Below are 18724 nucleotides of genomic sequence, written 5' to 3' on the forward strand. Positions count from 1 at the left end.
AACCAAATCTTAAATGATGCAATTACTCTAGAAGATAAATATGTATATACCAGAGATATTGAAAGAAGACTGTCGTTGGCCAAGCGTAACAACAGGAAGCTCCCCTTGAACCAGAGAGTCTAATACTGCTTGCTTGCCCACTCTGTCTAGGGATTCAAATGACATCTTCCTTCCCATTCCCTCATTTTTAAGTGGCACACTGTTCCAATTTTTAGTGTCATTTGTGTCCTTGTTCATAGGAAACATATTATTGAAGGCTTGAGCTTCATTCTGAGTGGACCGCCCACCATCGATAATTCCAGAAAGCAAGGAACTATTACGGTGCAATGGTCCCATATTATTCCTATCTCCTGGCATTCTGTTGACCTGTTCATCCGATAATGAACGAGCCCCAAAGGAAGATGAAGCATTTAGATTACCACCATGGCCTGAAAGGCCGCCAGGTGTTTGAATCTCTGGGGTAAGGCCTGATGGCGCCATCCTCTCACAAGTATCCCCAAGTTTCATGCTTAGTGACTCAGTAAATTGATGGCCGGGTCTCTGGTGGAGCAACTCCATAAAGAGCTGCTTTGACTTGTCGTTTGTAGATCCACCTACCATCCATGCGTTGGAATCATCACCCTGCCTCCTAATTTCAGACCTCATTTTATGATGTTCAATATCCACATTTGATCTACGAAATTGAGATTCAGCCCAGTCACCAGCTAGCTGTGTATCAGCTCCAGACCAGCGACCTTCAGTTGGTTCCAATTGTGAAAAATGTGGTTCACCTAATTGTATGCGGGGATTCTGATGGTTAAAACCCAGTGTGGAATTTCCCAATCTACCAGAAGATTGCATGTGGGGAGTAGCATCCCGCAACTCCAGACCTTGAGAGAGACCAAGACCATTTACTGCATCCAGATTCATCCCCGATGCTGATCGCTCAAATGGAAGACCGTGTTCGAATAATTCTTGTCGAAGTTGTTGCTGATATGAAAGGTTCCGCTCAAGTTGACCAAATTGATCCTCAAAGGGTGGCCTCTGCTGCTGTTGATGAAACTCTAATGGTCTAAATCCTGCAGAAGAGCGCGACCGGTGGATCCCAGAATGACTTCTTAGAAGCTGATCATTATGGTCAGACGGCCACAGAGGGTCAATATGTCTTTGTTCCTCCAATAATGTATCGTGCCTCACTCCATTAGCCAATTGCATAAGCTGCTCTTGCTGCAGTAGCTGGTACTCCAAAGACCGGATTGGATCAGATTGCAGTTGTCCATGTTGTGATTGCATTTGTCCATATTGAGATTGCTTTTGCGTTGAAAGTAGCTGTTCAAGTAACTCCCTTTGGTGGCCTTCATGTAACAACTGCCCAAAATTTCCTGCAGCAAGTTGCTCAATGTATGGTGCAAAATTTTGTGACGGATGGCCAGAACTGTTCTGCAATTCATTCATCAGCTGCTGCTCTAACAACATCTGATCAACATTATTGGACCGAAGGAAGTCATGTGACTGCCCAAACCTTGAATCCGGAGTCTGTCCTTGTAAAATCTGTTGAAAATGTAACTGTCGAGCATGGGACTGTTGTTGCTCCTGTAAGAGCTTCTGATGTAACTGATGTTCTTGTTGCAGCTGATGCTGTTGCAACTGAATCTTCTGCTGTTGTTGCAACTGAATTTTCTGCTGTAGTTGCAACTGAATCTTCTGCTGTTGTTGCAACTGAATTTTTTGTTGTTGCTGCAACTGGAAAGTTCTTAACTGCTCCAGATCCTGAGCTTGATCACCTATATGTAACTGTGATAGCATATCCCGATTCTGGAATTGCAGTTGCTGATGTTGATTTGATGTAAGTTGATCCCCATGGTTAAAGAAGTTGGACTCATGTTCAAACTGCGACATCCGGTTAGCAGCCAGACTATCAAGGGACATGCTGGGGTCAATTTGTGTATTTCTTCGGGAATTAATGAGACGGTTGTCTACTGAACCAGTAAGCTCCTCCATTGCACCATAAGACCTGTTTGATGACTGGTTAACTGGTGCACTACCACTCTCTAGCTCAGACCACAAAACACCAAACGGGTGCAGCTTATTCTCATTCTGATTACGTGTAGCAGCAGCCTTAGTTGATTCAACAGGAATAGCAGACTGGCCAGAAAATTCCATTAAAGCATCATGCATACTTGTCGAAGATTTTACCGACGATGCATAACCAGAACCTCCAGCTCTTCCTGGGAATACAATTTCTGATTTAGAAAAGAAGTACAAAAAAATTGATTAGAGACGATGAACACAAAAGAAATTAATACGATAAGAAAAGCTTCGAAACAAGTATATTAAACCCAAAGAAAGACATTTCTTCTCCCACCAATGCACACAAATGAGAAAAGGTTAACAGCATAACCAACCTTCATCCTGAGCAGAGAAGTTCAAGAAACTTCGATCCTCGGCATGTGGCGGTCTTACAAAATCTGACTCAGACTTTCTCTGAAAATTATCCTGAGCTGAGGAGTTGTTATACACAGAAAACGAACGAGACACACCAGTCATAGAGGATGAATCATCTGCTAGAGGTGCAATTGGTAAACCAGCCTCTGAATTTGCTTTTAAACTAGTCTCTTCTAACTCACTCATTTGGTCACTACTAGGGACATGAACACTTTCTGTCTTTAAATATGACATGACCCTGCCTAGATCTTGAAAAGGAGTGCCTTCTGGGGCATTTGCCAAACGAACTTGTAGGTCTGTCCCAAAAAACCCTTGTTCAAACCATGAAATAATGTCAGAACCAATGAACGGTCCCTGAATTACTCCTTGAGGATCAATATACAAGAACAAAAACTCCTCAGGTTGCATAGACCCTTCTGCGTGATTCACTTCAATATCTGGTTGCTGCAGCTTGCCTGTATAATCTTGCTCGAAAGAAGCTACAGCGGACTCGCTCCCATCCAACACAGAGGATTTACTAAAAGCAGATCTAACCGTTTCAGGACTTCCATGAGAAAGTTGACAACCATCTCTAACAGATCCATAACTTTCAGAAGCCACTGAATTCAATCTTGAGACGCTTGATGTACCTCCCAGACTACCAAGTAATCCTACAATAATAGTTATTCGCCTTTTATTCAGAATATATAGGACAATTAAAAATCCGGCAAACTCATTACAATACATGGTATTAAAGACCTAGTTAATAAGTATCACACACGTACCAGAATCATTATTATTGTCACCATTAACAACCCCTAGCAAAGTACCATCCAATTTTGTTTCACCTGAGTCAGGTATCCAAAAGACCACGGTCAGAATATTATGCTAGGTGAAAAGATAGAGGCCAAGCAGCTAAAGACAAAACAACATACCTAAGCTGTTTCTACCTGAGGATTCTTCTTCAGATGGAGTGTGAACTTCGCTACTAATGATTCTTCCCTTCCATATGCCGTTAAGACGTGCCTGATAGATAAGATACCCATCAACAAACTCAGGAAAAGCCAGTTACGAAAAAGAAATAAAGAATCAATGACACACTCATGAAAAGGGTAATAGAAGCCAGTTCTCAGTGCCAGTGGGGGCCATACCTCTTCTTCGGCATCAGGTGCAATAAAAGCAAGAGGATTGATTAAAGCCACTTGAGTAATGGAGGCAACTTCCTGCATCTCAGTCGGTATCCTACCTAGGGAAGAATCAGCCTTTTGTTTTCTATACATGTCAAGCAACTTACCCCTTGGATACCGAAACAGAGAGGCAGAAGTGCACTGGTCAACAGGAATACTTTCATTTCCTAAGAAAGTACATGCACCAGCACCAATTAAGGAGGTTGAAGAACCCCTCCCAACTGCAGATGCCCTTCCTCGGCCTACAGTGAACCCTAAATTTGGGCCGTCGGCTCGCCCTCTATCAAGTCCAAACCCAGGTGCAGCGCGATAAGAAGTCGGCCCACCAGCCTGGGATTCCAACCTATGACGTGGCCTCCATTTGTCACGAGGGTCAGAGTCCCGTTCAGAAGTTGCACGGATGGTGCTAACCACAGATTGACTATCACTAGGAGGCGCTTCCTTGTCCTTGTTGTTATCTACCTTCTCGATACGGGTTTCTTTCTCTTTGTCATCAGGACCCCAGCGAGATGACCATTTGTTGTCGCGCCGAGGTTCATGTGCAGCAGCACGAGAACTAACATCATGCCACCTATCAGAAGAAGGAGTAATTTTAGTGTCAGCAGTTTCTCTGCTTGAGACATTGTCGATGCGGCGTTCTGTTTTTCTGCGATCGGTCTTCCTGACACCGAGTAAACCAGTTTCTCTTTCCTCTTCACGCCATCTGCGACTAGTTTCGTTCTCAGGGACAATTTTCCTCCAGTCCTTTTTGTCTTCGGGGGCATCCAAGCGCCATGCATCCTTGAGATTTGGGTCGCTTGGATTTCCCGTGGGCACAGGAGTAGGAGATCGAACATCCTGCCACAGAGCAACAACATAAGATGAATGGACAATGGAAAATGCTAGAGAGAAACAGCAAAACTCATCTAAAACTTGATATTTTCTAGATACGAAGCATAGCATCTAACAAAGATCTTATGAGGAGATCAAAACAGGATAGCATCTTTGTTGGTATTACCATCTTGTTATCGTTTGACTTCGTGTAAAGCCACTGGGGAGACAAAGGAATGCTGTTATCTGAGGAGGCTAATTCTGCAGAAAAAAACAAATACAAGCTCTTGTGTCAATAGCTGAAGGAAGTCAAATAGATAACCCAAAAGTGCAGGAATCAGAGGCAAGAACAAATCATCGCTTCGTAATTCCAGATCCCAAAGTCAGGAATCGGCAACAAAAGAAGAATTACGTCTCTCAACATGAAGTTGGTAATGCATCTAAAAGCGGATTGATAAAGATAAATTGAAATCGTACAATACAACCCTAATCAGAGTTAGGTCAATTTGTGATAAATCTGATTTGAGATACAGGGCTGCCGCATCCTAGCCAATTCAGATCCATAAACCAAACGATAACATTTGTTTCTCCGCATTCAATTGGTACAGAGAGAGATAGAAATTCAAATTTACGAAATCCAAAAGAAGAAGACGAAGGAAGACGAGGATAGAGAGGCGGGAAGTACCTTTCAACTGATCGGAAGATTTAGAAAGGATGAGATCGTCAGGGAGATCGAACTTGCCGTCGGCCATGGCAGGATGGAAGAAACTACCGAGTTCGTAAGAAGATGAAGACGAACGCAGTAGAAGAAGAAACAACCGAGTTCGAGAGAAAGGGTTTTGGAGAGATTTGGCGGAGAAACTTTTATAATTGTCGATTTGCCTTTGGAAGAGAAGAGAAGAAAGCTTTTTGTTTCGCGGCTGAGATCGAGAGTGAGTGAAGGAGCAATAGAATGGAAAGGCTAAGGACGGCCTTTGCTTCTTTCTTTACAACACCGATCCGACTTTGCCCAGGTTCTGCTTTTTTTTTTTTTCTTTCTAAATTATCATTGTTTGTTTATTATTAATTTTATTACTTTGTATTAAGTTTATAATTTTTTCCTTATTGTTTTGTTCCAAATTTATTTCTACAAAACATTGCTACTTTAAAAGTTGAAATTTTAACTTTATAAAAATAGTTGTATTCAATAAAAATTACTTCATATAACATGGTTGAAATATAATTTTAGCTTTCGAACAAGATTTGGAGATAAGGCTGAACCTGTTATTTGTATTTATCTTATAATTATGTAGAAAACATAAACAAAAGAGAGATTTAAGTAATTTTCAGAAATGTCACACATCTAGTAGCTAAACCCAAATGTATAATTCGTTTGCGCTGCAACTAACTTCGACAAATTCTGGTTTTGAACCCACAGTGTAGTCTATAACAAATTTGTTGATGACAAAGCAATAAAAAGGAATACATTCAAATCCTATGTTTTGATTTGGTGTTGAAGCATGGTTGAGTGATCCTACTCACATTAATGGAGGGTGCTTCTTCTTTTGCTAAACCCGTTTCAGAATCAACATGTAAAAAAACAGTAACTCAACACAAGGTTCAAATATTATTATTTTTTGTAAATCAGGAAAAGACAGAGACTTGATGATCTACGATTCCTAAACTACGACCATGTTTCTAGCTTCTCCTCCGCCTTACTCGTTTTTCACAGCACTGTTACAGCTTTTTGCGTTGCTAGCTCCTGGCGGGTTTGGTGCATCCGACTCACCACACGCCCTAAGAACAGCCTCATTCTACAAGAAACTCCCAAAAACTATTAAATACAGTACTTGTGTTGACAAAAATACATGAGGGTTGAGTTAAGCTTTTTAAAATAAATTTGTGGATAATTAACAGACATGTTCGTTTGAGCTCAAAATCACCAACATACATGTTGATACATCGACAAGCTTTACCAAAAAAAGCATAACGCAAGCATACTGAGAGATGGACAAGCACATTTTCAGGAAAATTGAATTCCAAGTATGCAGACTCTAAATGTTTCTACTTTCTACATTGGTTCTTTTATAGATCAGTAAAGCCCATATACTCAATTCCTAGTTCGAGATTAAGAAGCCTAAGGCCTACAAAGAACGAAATCTTGAGCAGCATAAGTATACTTACTAACTACACAATTGGCCTTGTCATAACTCATTACAGCTAATCAAACCTGAGGTGACCGCATCACATAAAACTGAACAATGCCTGAAACCATTTGTGCAAATGAAACTCATCATTTTGAAATGAATCTACCAACATTTTCTCAAGAAACGTCAAACAAACACAGTCCTAATACTAATCAATCCTTGGAATGGAAAAAAAAAAGACATCGATCACGAATAATATAGACAAGGAAAAATGGGAGAAAGGTTTTGTTAGAACCCTAGAAGATGGGAAAAGGAGAGTACCTGCCAAACGCGACGGAGGCGGGTTTTGGCATTGGCTTTACGAGTAGGGGTAAGTTTGATTCGCTTCCAAAGAAGACCACCAGAATCGTGCTTCTTCACTATTTCCATCACCCGAGTTCCCCAAAACGCACCCATTCCCATTCCTCCTCCCATCGCCGCCTCTCTCTCTCTCTCTCACAAGAGGGAAGAGGCAAGCAAAGGCTTCTCTTAGATTAGTTTTCAGCTTTCCCTCGTTCAGCCCGTTATTTGTTAGCAGACTATAGGCCCATTTCATCTACGAGCTTAACAATTTTCTAAACGATAGAATTATCAAATTGTTTTTAATAGAAAAATATTTTTCTGTATTATATTAGTTGTTTTTTTTTCCTGTAAATATTATCCCATATTATAATTCCATTCGCAAAAAAATACCACATGATCGGGTTACTGGACAGTGATATTTAGTTTACATCATGATTGAAGATAAAAAGTATAAGGTCGACAATGTGAAGACAACAAAAAGAGTGGTAATACAGTATTATGATGAACGTGTACACGACAGTACATCCAACTTGGTACATGTACATCCTCGAGTAAATTGTTATCTACAAAAATAATCCACACCGAGGACTTCTAATGTTTTTTTAAGTGCTAGAAAAAGGCAACAACATAGTATGCTCTTATCTCAAGAATTAACTCTAAGGTGAAACCCAAGAAATACAACAGGACATATCTCTCTCTCTCTCTCGCTGATTTTACCAAGGTTTAAGGTCACCAGTCGGACCAGCAGTCCAGTTCAGTGCTTTCTCACCTGCCTTCAAGTATATGCCTTTGTCGTGGGGTAACTTCCTAGCTAACCCGTTAAGTATCTGATGGAACGCATCCCCTGGTTGTGCTGGTTGAGGGAAAAGCATGGCCTGTTTCATCGAAGGATTTGCGAGGAGTCTCTGTTTTCTGAGTATCACTTCTGTTGGTATTGAAGTTAGGATCGTGTCTAGCTCAGGGACATCTTTCTCCGCAACAAACACTCCTATTTCTTCCCAAGGGATGGCGTCTGCGAAAGGCAGTACTATGTCGTCCGCTATGATAACTGGAATGCACCCAAACACAACCGCTTCAACTAACCTCGGGCTCCATGGGGCCCAACCTAGAGGACATAGGCAGAAGATGGATCTTTGCATGTCTTCGTAGTATGTTGTCGGGTGATCTGTTGAGATGTCGAATAGAGGGTTGTTTTTGAAGTTCTCCCACACTGCTGCTCTTGCACCTCTATACAAAGAGAGAAGTTTCATTCAGCAAATTAAAATTGATCTTAGCTAATCTTATTTCTTAATGAGGAATGGTGAACTATAATCTTAGAAGGTAGGTCTTGATGTATATGTGCTTCTTTTATTTGGAGATATTACTGAGTTTTTTTGTAAGACGAGTGAAAACCCCATCAGTTTTACAAGTCTATAAAATGTATACCTTGCATAATAGCCACCTTCTGGGTCGTTGTTTACATCGTAGAACAAACCACGGAAGTAGACAAAGATAGAGCGTGGAATATCTGGAGGAATAAGATGGGCCTGCATCTTCTGTGGAGGTGCAAAAGGCGGAATAGTGATTGAGCCTTCGTCCAAACACACATGGTTCCTCTGTCCAAATGTCTGAACCAAAGTGGCACGCTGGAGTAGCGGAAGAATGCCCCTTTCAATTGCTTTTTCCTCCTGGTCAATGTCAACTAAATCTTCAGTTTCTATGTAACTAAGTATAAATGTGTTAATACAACAGCTAGTTTGAAGCCAATGATCATGTATCTTTGTTAGATCAATTACCGCCTAGCGGGTGTTCGCATTGGATCGCAATCACCAAAGTATTCAATGCATATAAACAAATTAAGTGTGTTCCTGAATGCAGATAAAACCTACCTGATAATGGAAGCAAGCTCCAAAATCATGGGGCACAACAAAGAAGTGATCAGCTCCTTCAGTACGATTCCAATAAGGCCAATTTGACGAGATAAGTTGTATAGCGCTTCTCATCATACGCGGAGATTTAAAAGGCAATGGCAAGCCGGTAGGAGTGAGATCGCAAGTAGGGTAAATTGGCGTGTAAAACCAATCAGCTTCATCGGGATTACGCGTTCGAACAGGACTAGATAAAAGGAACCTGTGCATAAAAATCTCGGCAGCAAACATGTGTGTAAGACATCGAGGGTCCTTCTGGAGCAATTTCTTGTTGTACTTGCTTGGGAGCTCGTACACATAAACCTTAAGCTTTCCCACTGGATTATCCTCTAAAACATCACCAGCGCTCCCTGCATTTCAAAAACCTCGTTGAGCTCTTACACAGCAAATCAAATTTCTTATACCATTATACATAAACCAATTTGAAAAGGGCACATACTGAACAAACCTCCCATTTCAAATTATTGGAGTAGAACTAGTGATTAATCGCAAACAAATTAAGTAATTGAACTCAAAATTCCAAATCTGCTGGACCAAAGAAGTACCTGAAATACGCTCTGTCCGAACATTTTGTTCAGCGGAAGAAGCGGAGAAGAAGAAGAGGAACAGAAGAATGGCGGAGAGGCCAGAAGAGGGATTCTTCATATCGGAAGGAGAAGTGTTGGGTCGGGTTGGATCCCAGAGAGAGGAAGGAAGAGGAAGCATATAAGGGAAGAGTATCGTTGGGAGGTCATGGGCGCAGTGGTTGACGAGTTTACTTCGGGATTAGGTTTTAGGGATTTTTTATTCATAAGGAAGATGCGAATGCGAATTTCTGAAAACGAAACACAGAGAAGATGGAAAACGAAATTGGGGGAAATAGCTTCAAGTCACAGACAAGTGGAATAAAGAAATTGCTTGTGTTGTACTTTCCCGTTCAACGACCAGAGACGGAAACTGGTTCACGACTTCACGTCACAAACGCGCGGTACCATTATGGGCTGAGGAAAAGTCCCTTAAAAGGCCTCATTGATATTGAGTGGCCCATTAGAGAACATATTCTACATTATTTGTTGTTACTGAAGAGGCTCTGTTTGTTTAAGTAAACGGTCTACACTGACAAGTGACAACAGTCAACTTGTCTGAAATTTCTATATGATAAATCAACAAAGATAATTTTATTTAACTTGGATGAAATTCGTATGAATTGGGTATCTATTGTTTAGTTGGTATTGACAGATTGGTGTATATGAAGAATAAAATAGAAAAGTCAATGGTTGAGTGACATGAATGAGTTAGGTTGGTTTAGACTTCAATAAGCATCATTGATCACGCGGCGTTTGTCAATTATTCCGTCTCAGTACATTGATTCCGTTTTTAAAGATCTCTCACTCAATCCCAAGTAAAATGCAAACAATAATAATTTCTTCTCCACTTGTATCTCATCGTCTCTCCCTTGCCCTTCCTGTCCCTCGCAGCCCTCTCATCAACTACCACCACGGTGCTCCTCCTTCGATCCGCCTCTCAAGTCACCGTTTCACCAACTCCCTCCGCCTCTTCTCCTCCGCCGGTAGACCCCACCCCCACCACCTCTCTTTTTTAATTGAACTTTTTGTTACTTTTGGGAAGAAGGATATTTTAATTGTATGCTTGGGTGGGGCAATTACGTCAAAGCGTGAAATGATTTTGGGATAAATTGGTCATTTTCAATCACACTGTTTCTCATTCGAGTCTTAGGTCTGTCTGTGTGTGTTTACAAATCTGACGCCGAGTCTTGTGCTAAAGCAGCAGCAGCAGCAGCGAGTCGGGACAGTGAAATGGCGACTGAAGATGTGCAAGATCCGAGAATCGCCAAGATCGCTGCTTCCATTAGAGTCATCCCCGACTTCCCTAAACCAGGTCTCCTGTTTTTCTTTTTTTCTAATGAGGGTTTTGTTACTTATAGCAACCATCGTCTCTTAGTCTTGATCTGAGTGTTGATCTTAAAGTTTTTGTTTCTCTGGATTGGATATATTTGCGCAGGGATCATGTTTCAGGACATAACGACGCTTCTTCTTGACACTGAGGCCTTCAAGGATACCATTGCTTTGTTTGTTGATAGATACAAAGGCAAAGACATATCTGTTGTTGCAGGTAACCTATGGCTCCTCTCTTTGATTGAATTCTGAGTGTGTTACTTGAAATCAAAGTTGATTTCCTTTGTATATTAATGAATTGGTGGATAGTTGTTCGTTTTTGACTAAATGGAGATGTTGTGGTTTGGTATATGCAGGAGTTGAAGCTAGAGGTTTCATTTTTGGCCCTCCTATTGCTTTGGCTATTGGTGCCAAATTTGTTCCCATGAGGAAGCCCAAGAAGCTACCTGGTATATTTTTTGTTTTTCTCTAGTGGCTTGCAGTTTTAATATCGAGTTACATTACATCAAAGTCTCAAATAGCCTAAGTTTACAATCCATTATCATCTCATAGTTGAGCATGGTGACATTTTATCTTGCTATTGTCTTTGATTATCTATGATTCGCCTCATTTGCTAGTTCATATTTATTTGTGGTAACTCCTATCCAGTAGTCTAAGTGTTTGTTGTTTTGTGTTACATATCGATTGACTAACTTGTTTATCTTGACCAAATACGAGAAAGGTGTTAAGTCATTTAGAAGCTTATTGAGCAACGCCAACAAATAATGGAATTCCTTGTTCTTTATTGTTATACATGGAAGTTGATTTCTAGAATGCCTGATGATATTTGGTTTCCTAATAGGGAAGGTTATTTCGGAGGAGTATTCGTTGGAGTATGGAACAGATAAGATTGAGATGCATGTAGGTGCAGTAGAGCCTGGTGAACGTGCTATTATTATAGATGATCTCATCGCCACTGGTGGGACTCTAGCTGCTGCAATCCGACTACTTGGTAAGTTGCAAGATTTGAGAAGTAGATCAATTTATCCTTTTGATAATGCAGCTTAAGTTACAAAATGTTTTATTAATACTTTGGCTATTTCTTTCTCATCTCTCACACTGGTTGTGGTGTTTGCAGAGCGAGTAGGCGTGAAGATTGTTGAGTGTGCTTGCGTAATTGAGTTACCAGAGCTTAAGGTTTAGCTTCGTTATCTCTCGTGATATACTATCTGATTCCAATCTCTCACACTGATTTACTAACAAAGAGATATGTTGCTGAAATGATTTTGAAGGGAAAGGAGAAATTAGGAGAGACGCCGCTATTTGTTCTTGTAAGCTCGGCGTAACAAGAAACCTAAAGGGGAAAATTATTGGATCAAGTGTTGATTCTATTTTTCATGTATGGTGAGACATTTTACTTGGGATTTGATCCATGTTGTTTCAAACTTATCATAATTGGCTCAGACTAGAAAATGGCATTTGAATGTCAGGATTCGATTGCAGTTACGGTTGTTCCCAGCAATAAAAACCCCAATTAATAAGGTGTTATGGGTTTTAATTTTATATAGAATCAAGTTTGTATTGGAGAAACTCGAGCAGGGGTTTTGGTAACTCAATTCTTCTCTTTAGTTTCACAGCACCTTGCATGGCCTTCAGTACAATTTGACAATATTATTATTCAGTTTACTACAAGACAGTATCTTAGAGCTACCATCTCAAAATTTAAATCATGGTATCTAATATATAAGAGATACCTCTCAATTTGTATCCAACAAAAAAAAAAAAAAAATCAATTCAATCTTGAATCTTGGTTGGAAAGAAAGAAATGAGTCATTCCCTCTCTATCTTTTTCAAAATTACTCATTTCTTTGGTTACTTGTCTCACTCCCCAAAATGATTACTTTTGTATTCTTTACGTTTCATATGTAACACGACAAAATATTAATTACTACTATAAGATAGATACTAGGGTATTTTGGGAATGTTTAAAGCATGCGCTAGTTGAAAACAGATAAAATGTGGACCAAAAATTCAAAATTACCTTAAAAAGATTAAAAAATAAAAAATAAAAAATAAAATAAATAATCACAGCGTGGGTAGCTGCGGCTGGGTGGCTTTGCTGCTTTCATTGACATGAACAACACAAACACATTGCAAAATGACAAGGACTCTTCATCGATTTCGGATCTTCTCTCTGAGTATATCGATTTAACTAAATTCGAGGGTTTTGGTTTTTAGCTAACAAGCCAACAAATCTCCAGTTAGTACTGATACTTCCTATCAAAATCTGTTTTCATGGCTGCTGCTGCTGCTATCTCCGTTTCCCGTTGTCGCTGATTGTGTTCTCCTTCCGCCATTTTCATGTAAGCTTCTTTCGTTTTGATTCCCTTAAGCTCGTTTCCACTATTGCTTTAGCGTTTGTGAAATCAACAACGCTAATTGTTGAGGTTAGAGGCAGCAAAAATCTATATAGGGTGAAGGATTTGTTGTTTGATTTCTTAGTAACATGTTTCTGTTTCTTTCCCATTTGTGAAGCTGATTGCAAAAGCAGCGTAGATCTGTGAATCTACTCGTCGCATTTCTGCGTTTGTGAGGAGACGATGTTGTGTGCTTGTTCAGGCGAACAGTTCCGGTTCGAGGACCAGCCGGGTTCGCCGGAATCCCTAGCTACAAGAGATTTCTCTGCTAGCGGACTTTCTTCTCGAACTGCAGGAGGCGATTGGGATTCCAAACTGGATGATATCCAAGTTGATGAAGCTGAATCGACTTTAAAGGAGGCTCTCTCACTCAACTATGAGGTGGGTTTAGCTACTGATGTATCAAATTTTCAGTGTTGTGGGTTTAACTGGAATCATCCTGATCTTGACTTTATTTTTTGTTCGATTGGTAGGAAGCAAGGGCATTGTTGGGGAGACTTGAATATCAGAGAGGTAATTTTGATGCAGCGCTTCAGGTGTTTAAGGGGATTGACATTAAGGTCTTAGCTCCGAGGATAATCAAAGCCATTGTAGAGAGAACTCGTCCATGTAAACCACGCTCCAAAGTTGTTGTTGTGCCTCCCAGCTCAATGTCAATGCATTCTGTCAGTTTACTTCTTGAAGCAATCTTGCTTAAAGCTAGATCACTTGAGGAACTCGGGCTTTACAAAGGTACGTATGGAATATTAACTGTATTGCTCTCCAGATTTGTTGCATCGGAATCTAGTCACAATGTTCTGCTGTTAATTGTGTTACCAGAGGCTGCGGACGAATGCAAAATAATCCTGGACGTGGTTGAATCTGCTTTGCCAAGTGGCATGCCTGATGGTATCAACGGATTCTCTAAACTGCAGGACATTTTTCAGAAGTCCCTCGAATTGCTTCCTTTACTATGGACAAAAGCAGGAAATCATCATGAAACTATTGCTTCTTATCGCCGTGCTTTATCCAGACCGTGGAATTTGGATCCCCAAAGGTTAGCTGTTACGCAGAAATCCTTAGCTTTAATTTTGCTTTACGGGAGTGTTGAGGCATGCCCAAAAGACAACATCGAGGAAGCAATTGTGCTACTAATGTTACTTGTAAAGAAGATGGTGGTTGGGGACATACAGTGGGATCCAGACCTCATGGATCATCTCACTTACGCTCTTTCGATGACTGGGCAGTTTGAAATGCTAGCAAACTATCTAGAGCAGACTCTTCCAGGTGTTTACACCCGTGGGGAGAGATGGTACCTTCTCTCCCTTTGTTACAGTTCTGCAGGGATCGATAAAGCAGCCATTAATCTATTAAAGATGGCCCTAGGCCCTTCTGAATCAAGACAGAAACCACACGTTCCTTGGTTATTGCTTGGCGCAAAGCTGTGCTCTAAAGATCCAAAACACTCGAAAGACGGCATAAATTTTGCTCATAGGCTGCTGGACTTGGCAAACAATCAGAGTGAACATCTGTTCAGCCAAGCACACAGGTTCCTCGGTATATGCTATGGAAACACTGCAAGAAGTTCCAAATTAGACTCTGAACGGGTGTTCCTTCAGAAGAAGTCTCTATTCTCTCTAAATGAAGCAGCAAAGAGGGCCAAGGATAATCCAGAACCGGACATTATATTTAACCTAAGCTTTGAGAATGCAGTTCAAAGAAATGTTCAGGCGGCTTTGGATGGTGCAGTTGAGTATTCTAGTATGGCTGGAGGAGGTTCAACTAGAGGATGGAAACATTTAGCTAGTGTCCTTTCAGCGGAGAAACGGCTCAAGGATGCTGAATCTATTCTGGACTTCACCATGGAAGAGGCTGGTGACATTGAAAAGTTAGAGCTTCTGAAGTTGAAAGCTGTGCTTCAGATGGCACAAAAACAACCTAAGCAGGCAATGAAGACATGCAGCAGCTTGCTGGGCCTAATCAGGGCGCAGGAGAAATCTGAACAATCCAAGGTACCTATTTTGGGTATCATAATATGAAAGGAACTTATTCTGTGAATTTTCGTGATATCTCTGAATAATCTTATATATTTCCAGATTTTGCTTAAGAAATTTGAAACGGAAGCTTGGCAAGAGCTGGCCTCTGTCTACGGAAAGCTAGGTTCTTGGTCAGATGCAGAAACGTGTCTCGACAAGGCAAGATCCATGTGCTATTATTCTCCCAGAGGCTGGAATGAAACAGGTATGGGGAAACGACATTAAGTTAAACGAACTCATAAACCACATTCATAATCGCATATATAACAAGCTCCATACATGTGCTTCTATGGTTGGGACAGGTTTGTGTCTAGAAGCTAAATCACTTCATGAAGAGGCTTTAATATCCTTCTTCATCTCGCTCTCAGTCGATCCAGATTACGTGCCCAGCATTGTTTCTGTAGCAGAGGTTATGATGAAATCCGGAGGTGAATCACTTCCAACCGCTAAAAGTTTCCTCATGAATGCCTTAAGATTAGACCCGAGAAATCATGATGCGTGGATGAAGCTAGGGCACGTTGCCAAAATGCAAGGCTTGTCACAACAAGCTGCAGAGTTTTACCAAGCTGCATATGAACTAGAACTGTCGGCTCCAGTACAGAGTTTCATTTGACGTGCAAGATTCCAGGCAAGCTTAGTGAAACCAGGTAACAAAATCCTCTCGGGCCTCTAGATAAAGTCGCAGCGACAGATTCTCGACTTGAAAGTTTATGGTAAATGAAGTTTGAAAGTAATGTAAAAACAGTTATCGATATGCGAGTGGTTATGAAGGTTATCTCACAAATTTACCTCATGTCACAGGGACTTGGATACCAAGTCTCAAGTCAGCTACGTTGCATTTATAGTAAGATATAAGCCGCAAAACTTGTTTTTATACCATCATCACACGCGTCCCCGCAGGCCCTCAATCTGGACCGAGACCTAAAATATAGACTGATACCGATCCAGTACTTTCTTTTACAAATTTTGGAAGTTCAGTTTTTGGGAAGTGAGCATCATTTGAATAGTATGAAAATGTGATTTCAATACTTTTAAAATTCCTTCGGATATAAAGGCCACATGCGTACTCCAAAACCTAGTTTAAGCGTCGTTGCTCCTAATTAAACGTTGTGTCGTTTTACGTTATATATTACTTAGACTTCAGCTTGTCCTTCTATGACCGCTTCCAGCCCAAGTCACGTAGAGACGACAACATTTAGAAACATTTACCAACGGAATATGGAAGTTTTGAATCGTCGCCGATATGAAACCATTTTAGATTAAACGAGGAACTTTTTCTTCTTCATTCATACTGTATTATAACAGTAGAAATTATGACTAACCGACATTTACATATTGGCTATAGTCTATAGAGAATATATATCGTTACGCTAAAGCACTAGTACTAGAAAGGGTAACACACATACTCCAAAACCTACTCTAAACGTTGCAGCTTGACTGGCAAGCCTCTCTCCGGTCCGTGGTTGCGTGAAACCTCCACGTAAAAACATAATCTTTGGACTCACATGCAAGTTTCATCACATCGCAAAACGCGTGCATGTACTCCTCCTTACCGTCTCTTCCCCACTCTATCCTCACCCAGCAAGAAAACCCATTATTCTCGGTCATCATTGGAATTTTGGATTCACAAAAATGGATCATCACTTCCCCACAGATCCTCCTCCCTCTCACCATCGAATCCAGCCACGAACACTCGGGCTGCCCCATCATCTCCTTGTACGCCGAGTTCACGAGTCTGACCCTGTTGCTGGAATCGGTGATCACAGAGGGTAAGTCGTCTGACTCGACTTCCTCTTCGACCTCACTTGGCGACTTCTTGCTGGTTTGATTTGGCAGCGGAGATGGGTTGGTCAGTGGGTTTATGTAGGCTACGTTGATCTTTGAGCAAAGAGGCCTTATAGGCTGGGGTGATATAACTCTGCTCGTTGTAGTTGTCGTTGTTGTGATGGGTCCTTGTAGTTGCTTCAAGAAATCTATCTCTTGTATTACTTCTGCGGTCTTGTTAAGATCAATGACACCCTTACCTTTGATCTCTGGCTCCATGCATTTGGAGGGAAGAGGAGGAGAGCATTGAAGAAGAGGCAGAGTCACCAAAGCAGAAGAGGCACCATTCTCCAAGGCGTATCCAACTTGAGTGAGGCTAGGTAAGCCATGATGAGTGAAAGCCTGGAACGACAGCGTTTTAATTGGGCCAATGACACGTTGGGTAGTAGTAGTAGAAGAAGAGGTGGGAGAAGAAACGCATGATGACTTTGGTCTCTTCATAGCAAGAGAAGAAGGACCCATACCACCTCGGCCTCGCTTGCGGGTTCTGGTAGGGCGCGCTTGAAGCTGAGGCCAGAGGTTACGAAGGTAAGGAGATTGGCTGATCTTGTGAGACATAGAGGAAGAAGGGTCATCGTCGTTGACACGAGGCGTCCCGGGCTTAGGAGCAATGGGTCTATATTTAGACAAGATCTCAGCTGTCTTAAGAGTTGTGGTAGAGTGAGGATTGAGTATCTTGATCATGACGTCAAAGCTCGAAGAAGAAGAAGAAGATGATGAAATGGATGTTGAGAGGTCAGAGAGAGTGAAGAGGTAGGGAAGGGTTATAAGAAGAGGGGAAGGGCCAATAAGAGAGAGGCGAATATTAAGGAAGAAGGACATTTGGGGAGAGAAGGATGGGTACGTGTTAGTGAGGGTTGGGGATAGGGACACGTGTGAGGGGGAAATGAGTTAATGTGCCGTTTTTACAAGAAGGTATTGGGGATATGTGGTTCGGTTCACCAATCACAGAGGATGTCACCGCAACGCGTGTTGTTGCTGGGCGTCATGCGTGCCTACACCTATCCCCTCCCTCCTCTCTTCTCTTTTCTCTTTTTTTTTGTTTAGAAAAAAAACCCACATGCAATGTACTTAAAACAATATTCGAGGGCTTTAATTTTAAAGATTTGTTTTTTGAAACTTCACCAAAGTTATAATTTTGGTTTTAAGTGTTAGGCGTTATTGGCGTCAAGACTTTGCTTCTTCGAGATAGTTAGAGAGGTGTGGGTGAGTGATTGGGGCGTTAGGGAGTAACACGAGGCAGTTGCAGCGTCTGTCTGCTCCATGCAACGGTGGGAGAGAAGGAGAGACACGTGGTGCTTTTTTAGTTGACGTCTGGGGGCTTCTTTTCTCGTACGTGTCTTGGTTTTGTCATCCTTTTTTTTCTTTCTTAAAAAACCTGACCTCGCCGTTTAACATCCTATATTTGCTCGACACACACGCACACGGTGGAGTACTCTTCTCTCTCTCTTTCGTCTATAGAGTTCTGCTTTGGTGGTTTTGCCAGCTCTTTACTTTTTCTCGAATTCGAATCATTATGGTATGGAAGAATATAAATACGTTTTGTACGGGTTTTATTGCCTTTGCCTCATCCACGTTAAAGATTTTACCACCTTTTTTATAAAATTCGATATTTGTAAAACTATGTCCGCAAAATTTGAAGACTCGCGGTCATATATAACCAATCAATGAATAAAAGAGAAGAGTTTTTAGTATACACTAAAAGAACGTCCATAGTCTTTTCTTGAAATTTCTATACGTATTTGGATTCTATCATAAAAACTGAAGAGATCAACAACATCCCTAAACAAAGGTAGCAATGTAATGTGTAGTAGTATCA

General features: G+C 41.1%; 6 protein-coding genes across 8 annotated transcripts in view; 2 read left to right on the forward strand and 4 right to left on the reverse strand.

The window, feature by feature from the left end:
- LOC17898410 overlaps positions 1–5413 on the reverse strand; it is a 6366-nt gene extending 953 nt beyond the window's left edge. Inside the window, exons 1-7 of one of the 2 annotated variants that reach the window (XM_023788872.1) lie at positions 5086–5413; positions 4588–4661; positions 3555–4427; positions 3354–3429; positions 3189–3251; positions 2385–3074; positions 51–2222 (exon numbers count right to left, since the gene is read on the reverse strand). In XM_023788872.1, coding sequence (XP_023644640.1) covers positions 51–2222; positions 2385–3074; positions 3189–3251; positions 3354–3429; positions 3555–4427; positions 4588–4661; positions 5086–5152 — 4015 coding nt within the window. In that variant the 5' untranslated portion in view covers positions 5153–5413. Of the gene's footprint in view, positions 1–50; positions 2223–2384; positions 3075–3188; positions 3252–3338; positions 3430–3554; positions 4428–4587; positions 4662–5085 lie in introns of both variants that reach the window. The other variant, XM_006307680.2, reaches the window with a different exon arrangement.
- A 490-nt stretch (positions 5414–5903) lies between these two features.
- LOC17898803 lies at positions 5904–7037 on the reverse strand. Its single transcript, XM_006303801.2, has 2 exons — positions 6848–7037; positions 5904–6193 (listed from the first exon to the last, which is right to left on the reverse strand). The coding sequence occupies exons 1-2, from the start codon at positions 6998–7000 to the stop codon at positions 6095–6097; spliced, it is 252 nt and encodes an 83-aa protein (XP_006303863.1). The 5' UTR covers positions 7001–7037; the 3' UTR covers positions 5904–6094.
- A 300-nt stretch (positions 7038–7337) lies between these two features.
- On the reverse strand, positions 7338–9674 carry LOC17898670 (probable beta-1,4-xylosyltransferase IRX10). Its single transcript, XM_006307500.2, has 4 exons — positions 9321–9674; positions 8737–9125; positions 8294–8535; positions 7338–8095 (listed from the first exon to the last, which is right to left on the reverse strand). Exons 1-4 carry the CDS (start codon positions 9478–9480, stop codon positions 7582–7584), a joined length of 1305 nt encoding a protein of 434 aa, XP_006307562.1. The 5' UTR covers positions 9481–9674; the 3' UTR covers positions 7338–7581.
- A 372-nt stretch (positions 9675–10046) lies between these two features.
- Positions 10047–12230, forward strand: LOC17899523 (adenine phosphoribosyltransferase 1, chloroplastic). 2 transcript variants are annotated; one of them, XM_023777120.1, is made up of 7 exons: positions 10047–10324; positions 10540–10653; positions 10777–10887; positions 11027–11119; positions 11512–11661; positions 11788–11846; positions 11942–12230. In XM_023777120.1, exons 1-7 carry the CDS (start codon positions 10162–10164, stop codon positions 11993–11995), a joined length of 744 nt encoding a protein of 247 aa, XP_023632888.1. In that variant the 5' UTR covers positions 10047–10161; the 3' UTR covers positions 11996–12230. The 2 variants fall into 2 exon arrangements, with proteins under 2 accessions (XP_023632888.1, XP_006303304.1); XM_006303242.2 differs by having other exon boundaries at positions 10048–10324; positions 10543–10653.
- Positions 12231–12686: 456 nt separating this feature from the next.
- LOC17899087 (protein NPGR1) lies at positions 12687–16139 on the forward strand. Its single transcript, XM_006303857.2, has 6 exons — positions 12687–13012; positions 13185–13447; positions 13540–13798; positions 13886–15057; positions 15142–15286; positions 15384–16139. The coding sequence occupies exons 2-6, from the start codon at positions 13250–13252 to the stop codon at positions 15692–15694; spliced, it is 2085 nt and encodes a 694-aa protein (XP_006303919.1). The 5' UTR covers positions 12687–13012; positions 13185–13249; the 3' UTR covers positions 15695–16139.
- A 184-nt stretch (positions 16140–16323) lies between these two features.
- Positions 16324–17705, reverse strand: LOC17899492. Its single transcript, XM_006304409.2, has one exon. The coding sequence runs from the start codon at positions 17587–17589 to the stop codon at positions 16501–16503; it is 1089 nt and encodes a 362-aa protein (XP_006304471.1). The 5' UTR covers positions 17590–17705; the 3' UTR covers positions 16324–16500.
- Between the last annotated feature and the right edge of the window lie 1019 nt (positions 17706–18724).

Source organism: Capsella rubella, unplaced genomic scaffold (assembly GCF_000375325.1).
Source record: "Capsella rubella cultivar Monte Gargano unplaced genomic scaffold, Caprub1_0 scaffold_1, whole genome shotgun sequence".
Classification (NCBI taxonomy): domain Eukaryota; kingdom Viridiplantae; phylum Streptophyta; class Magnoliopsida; order Brassicales; family Brassicaceae; genus Capsella; species Capsella rubella.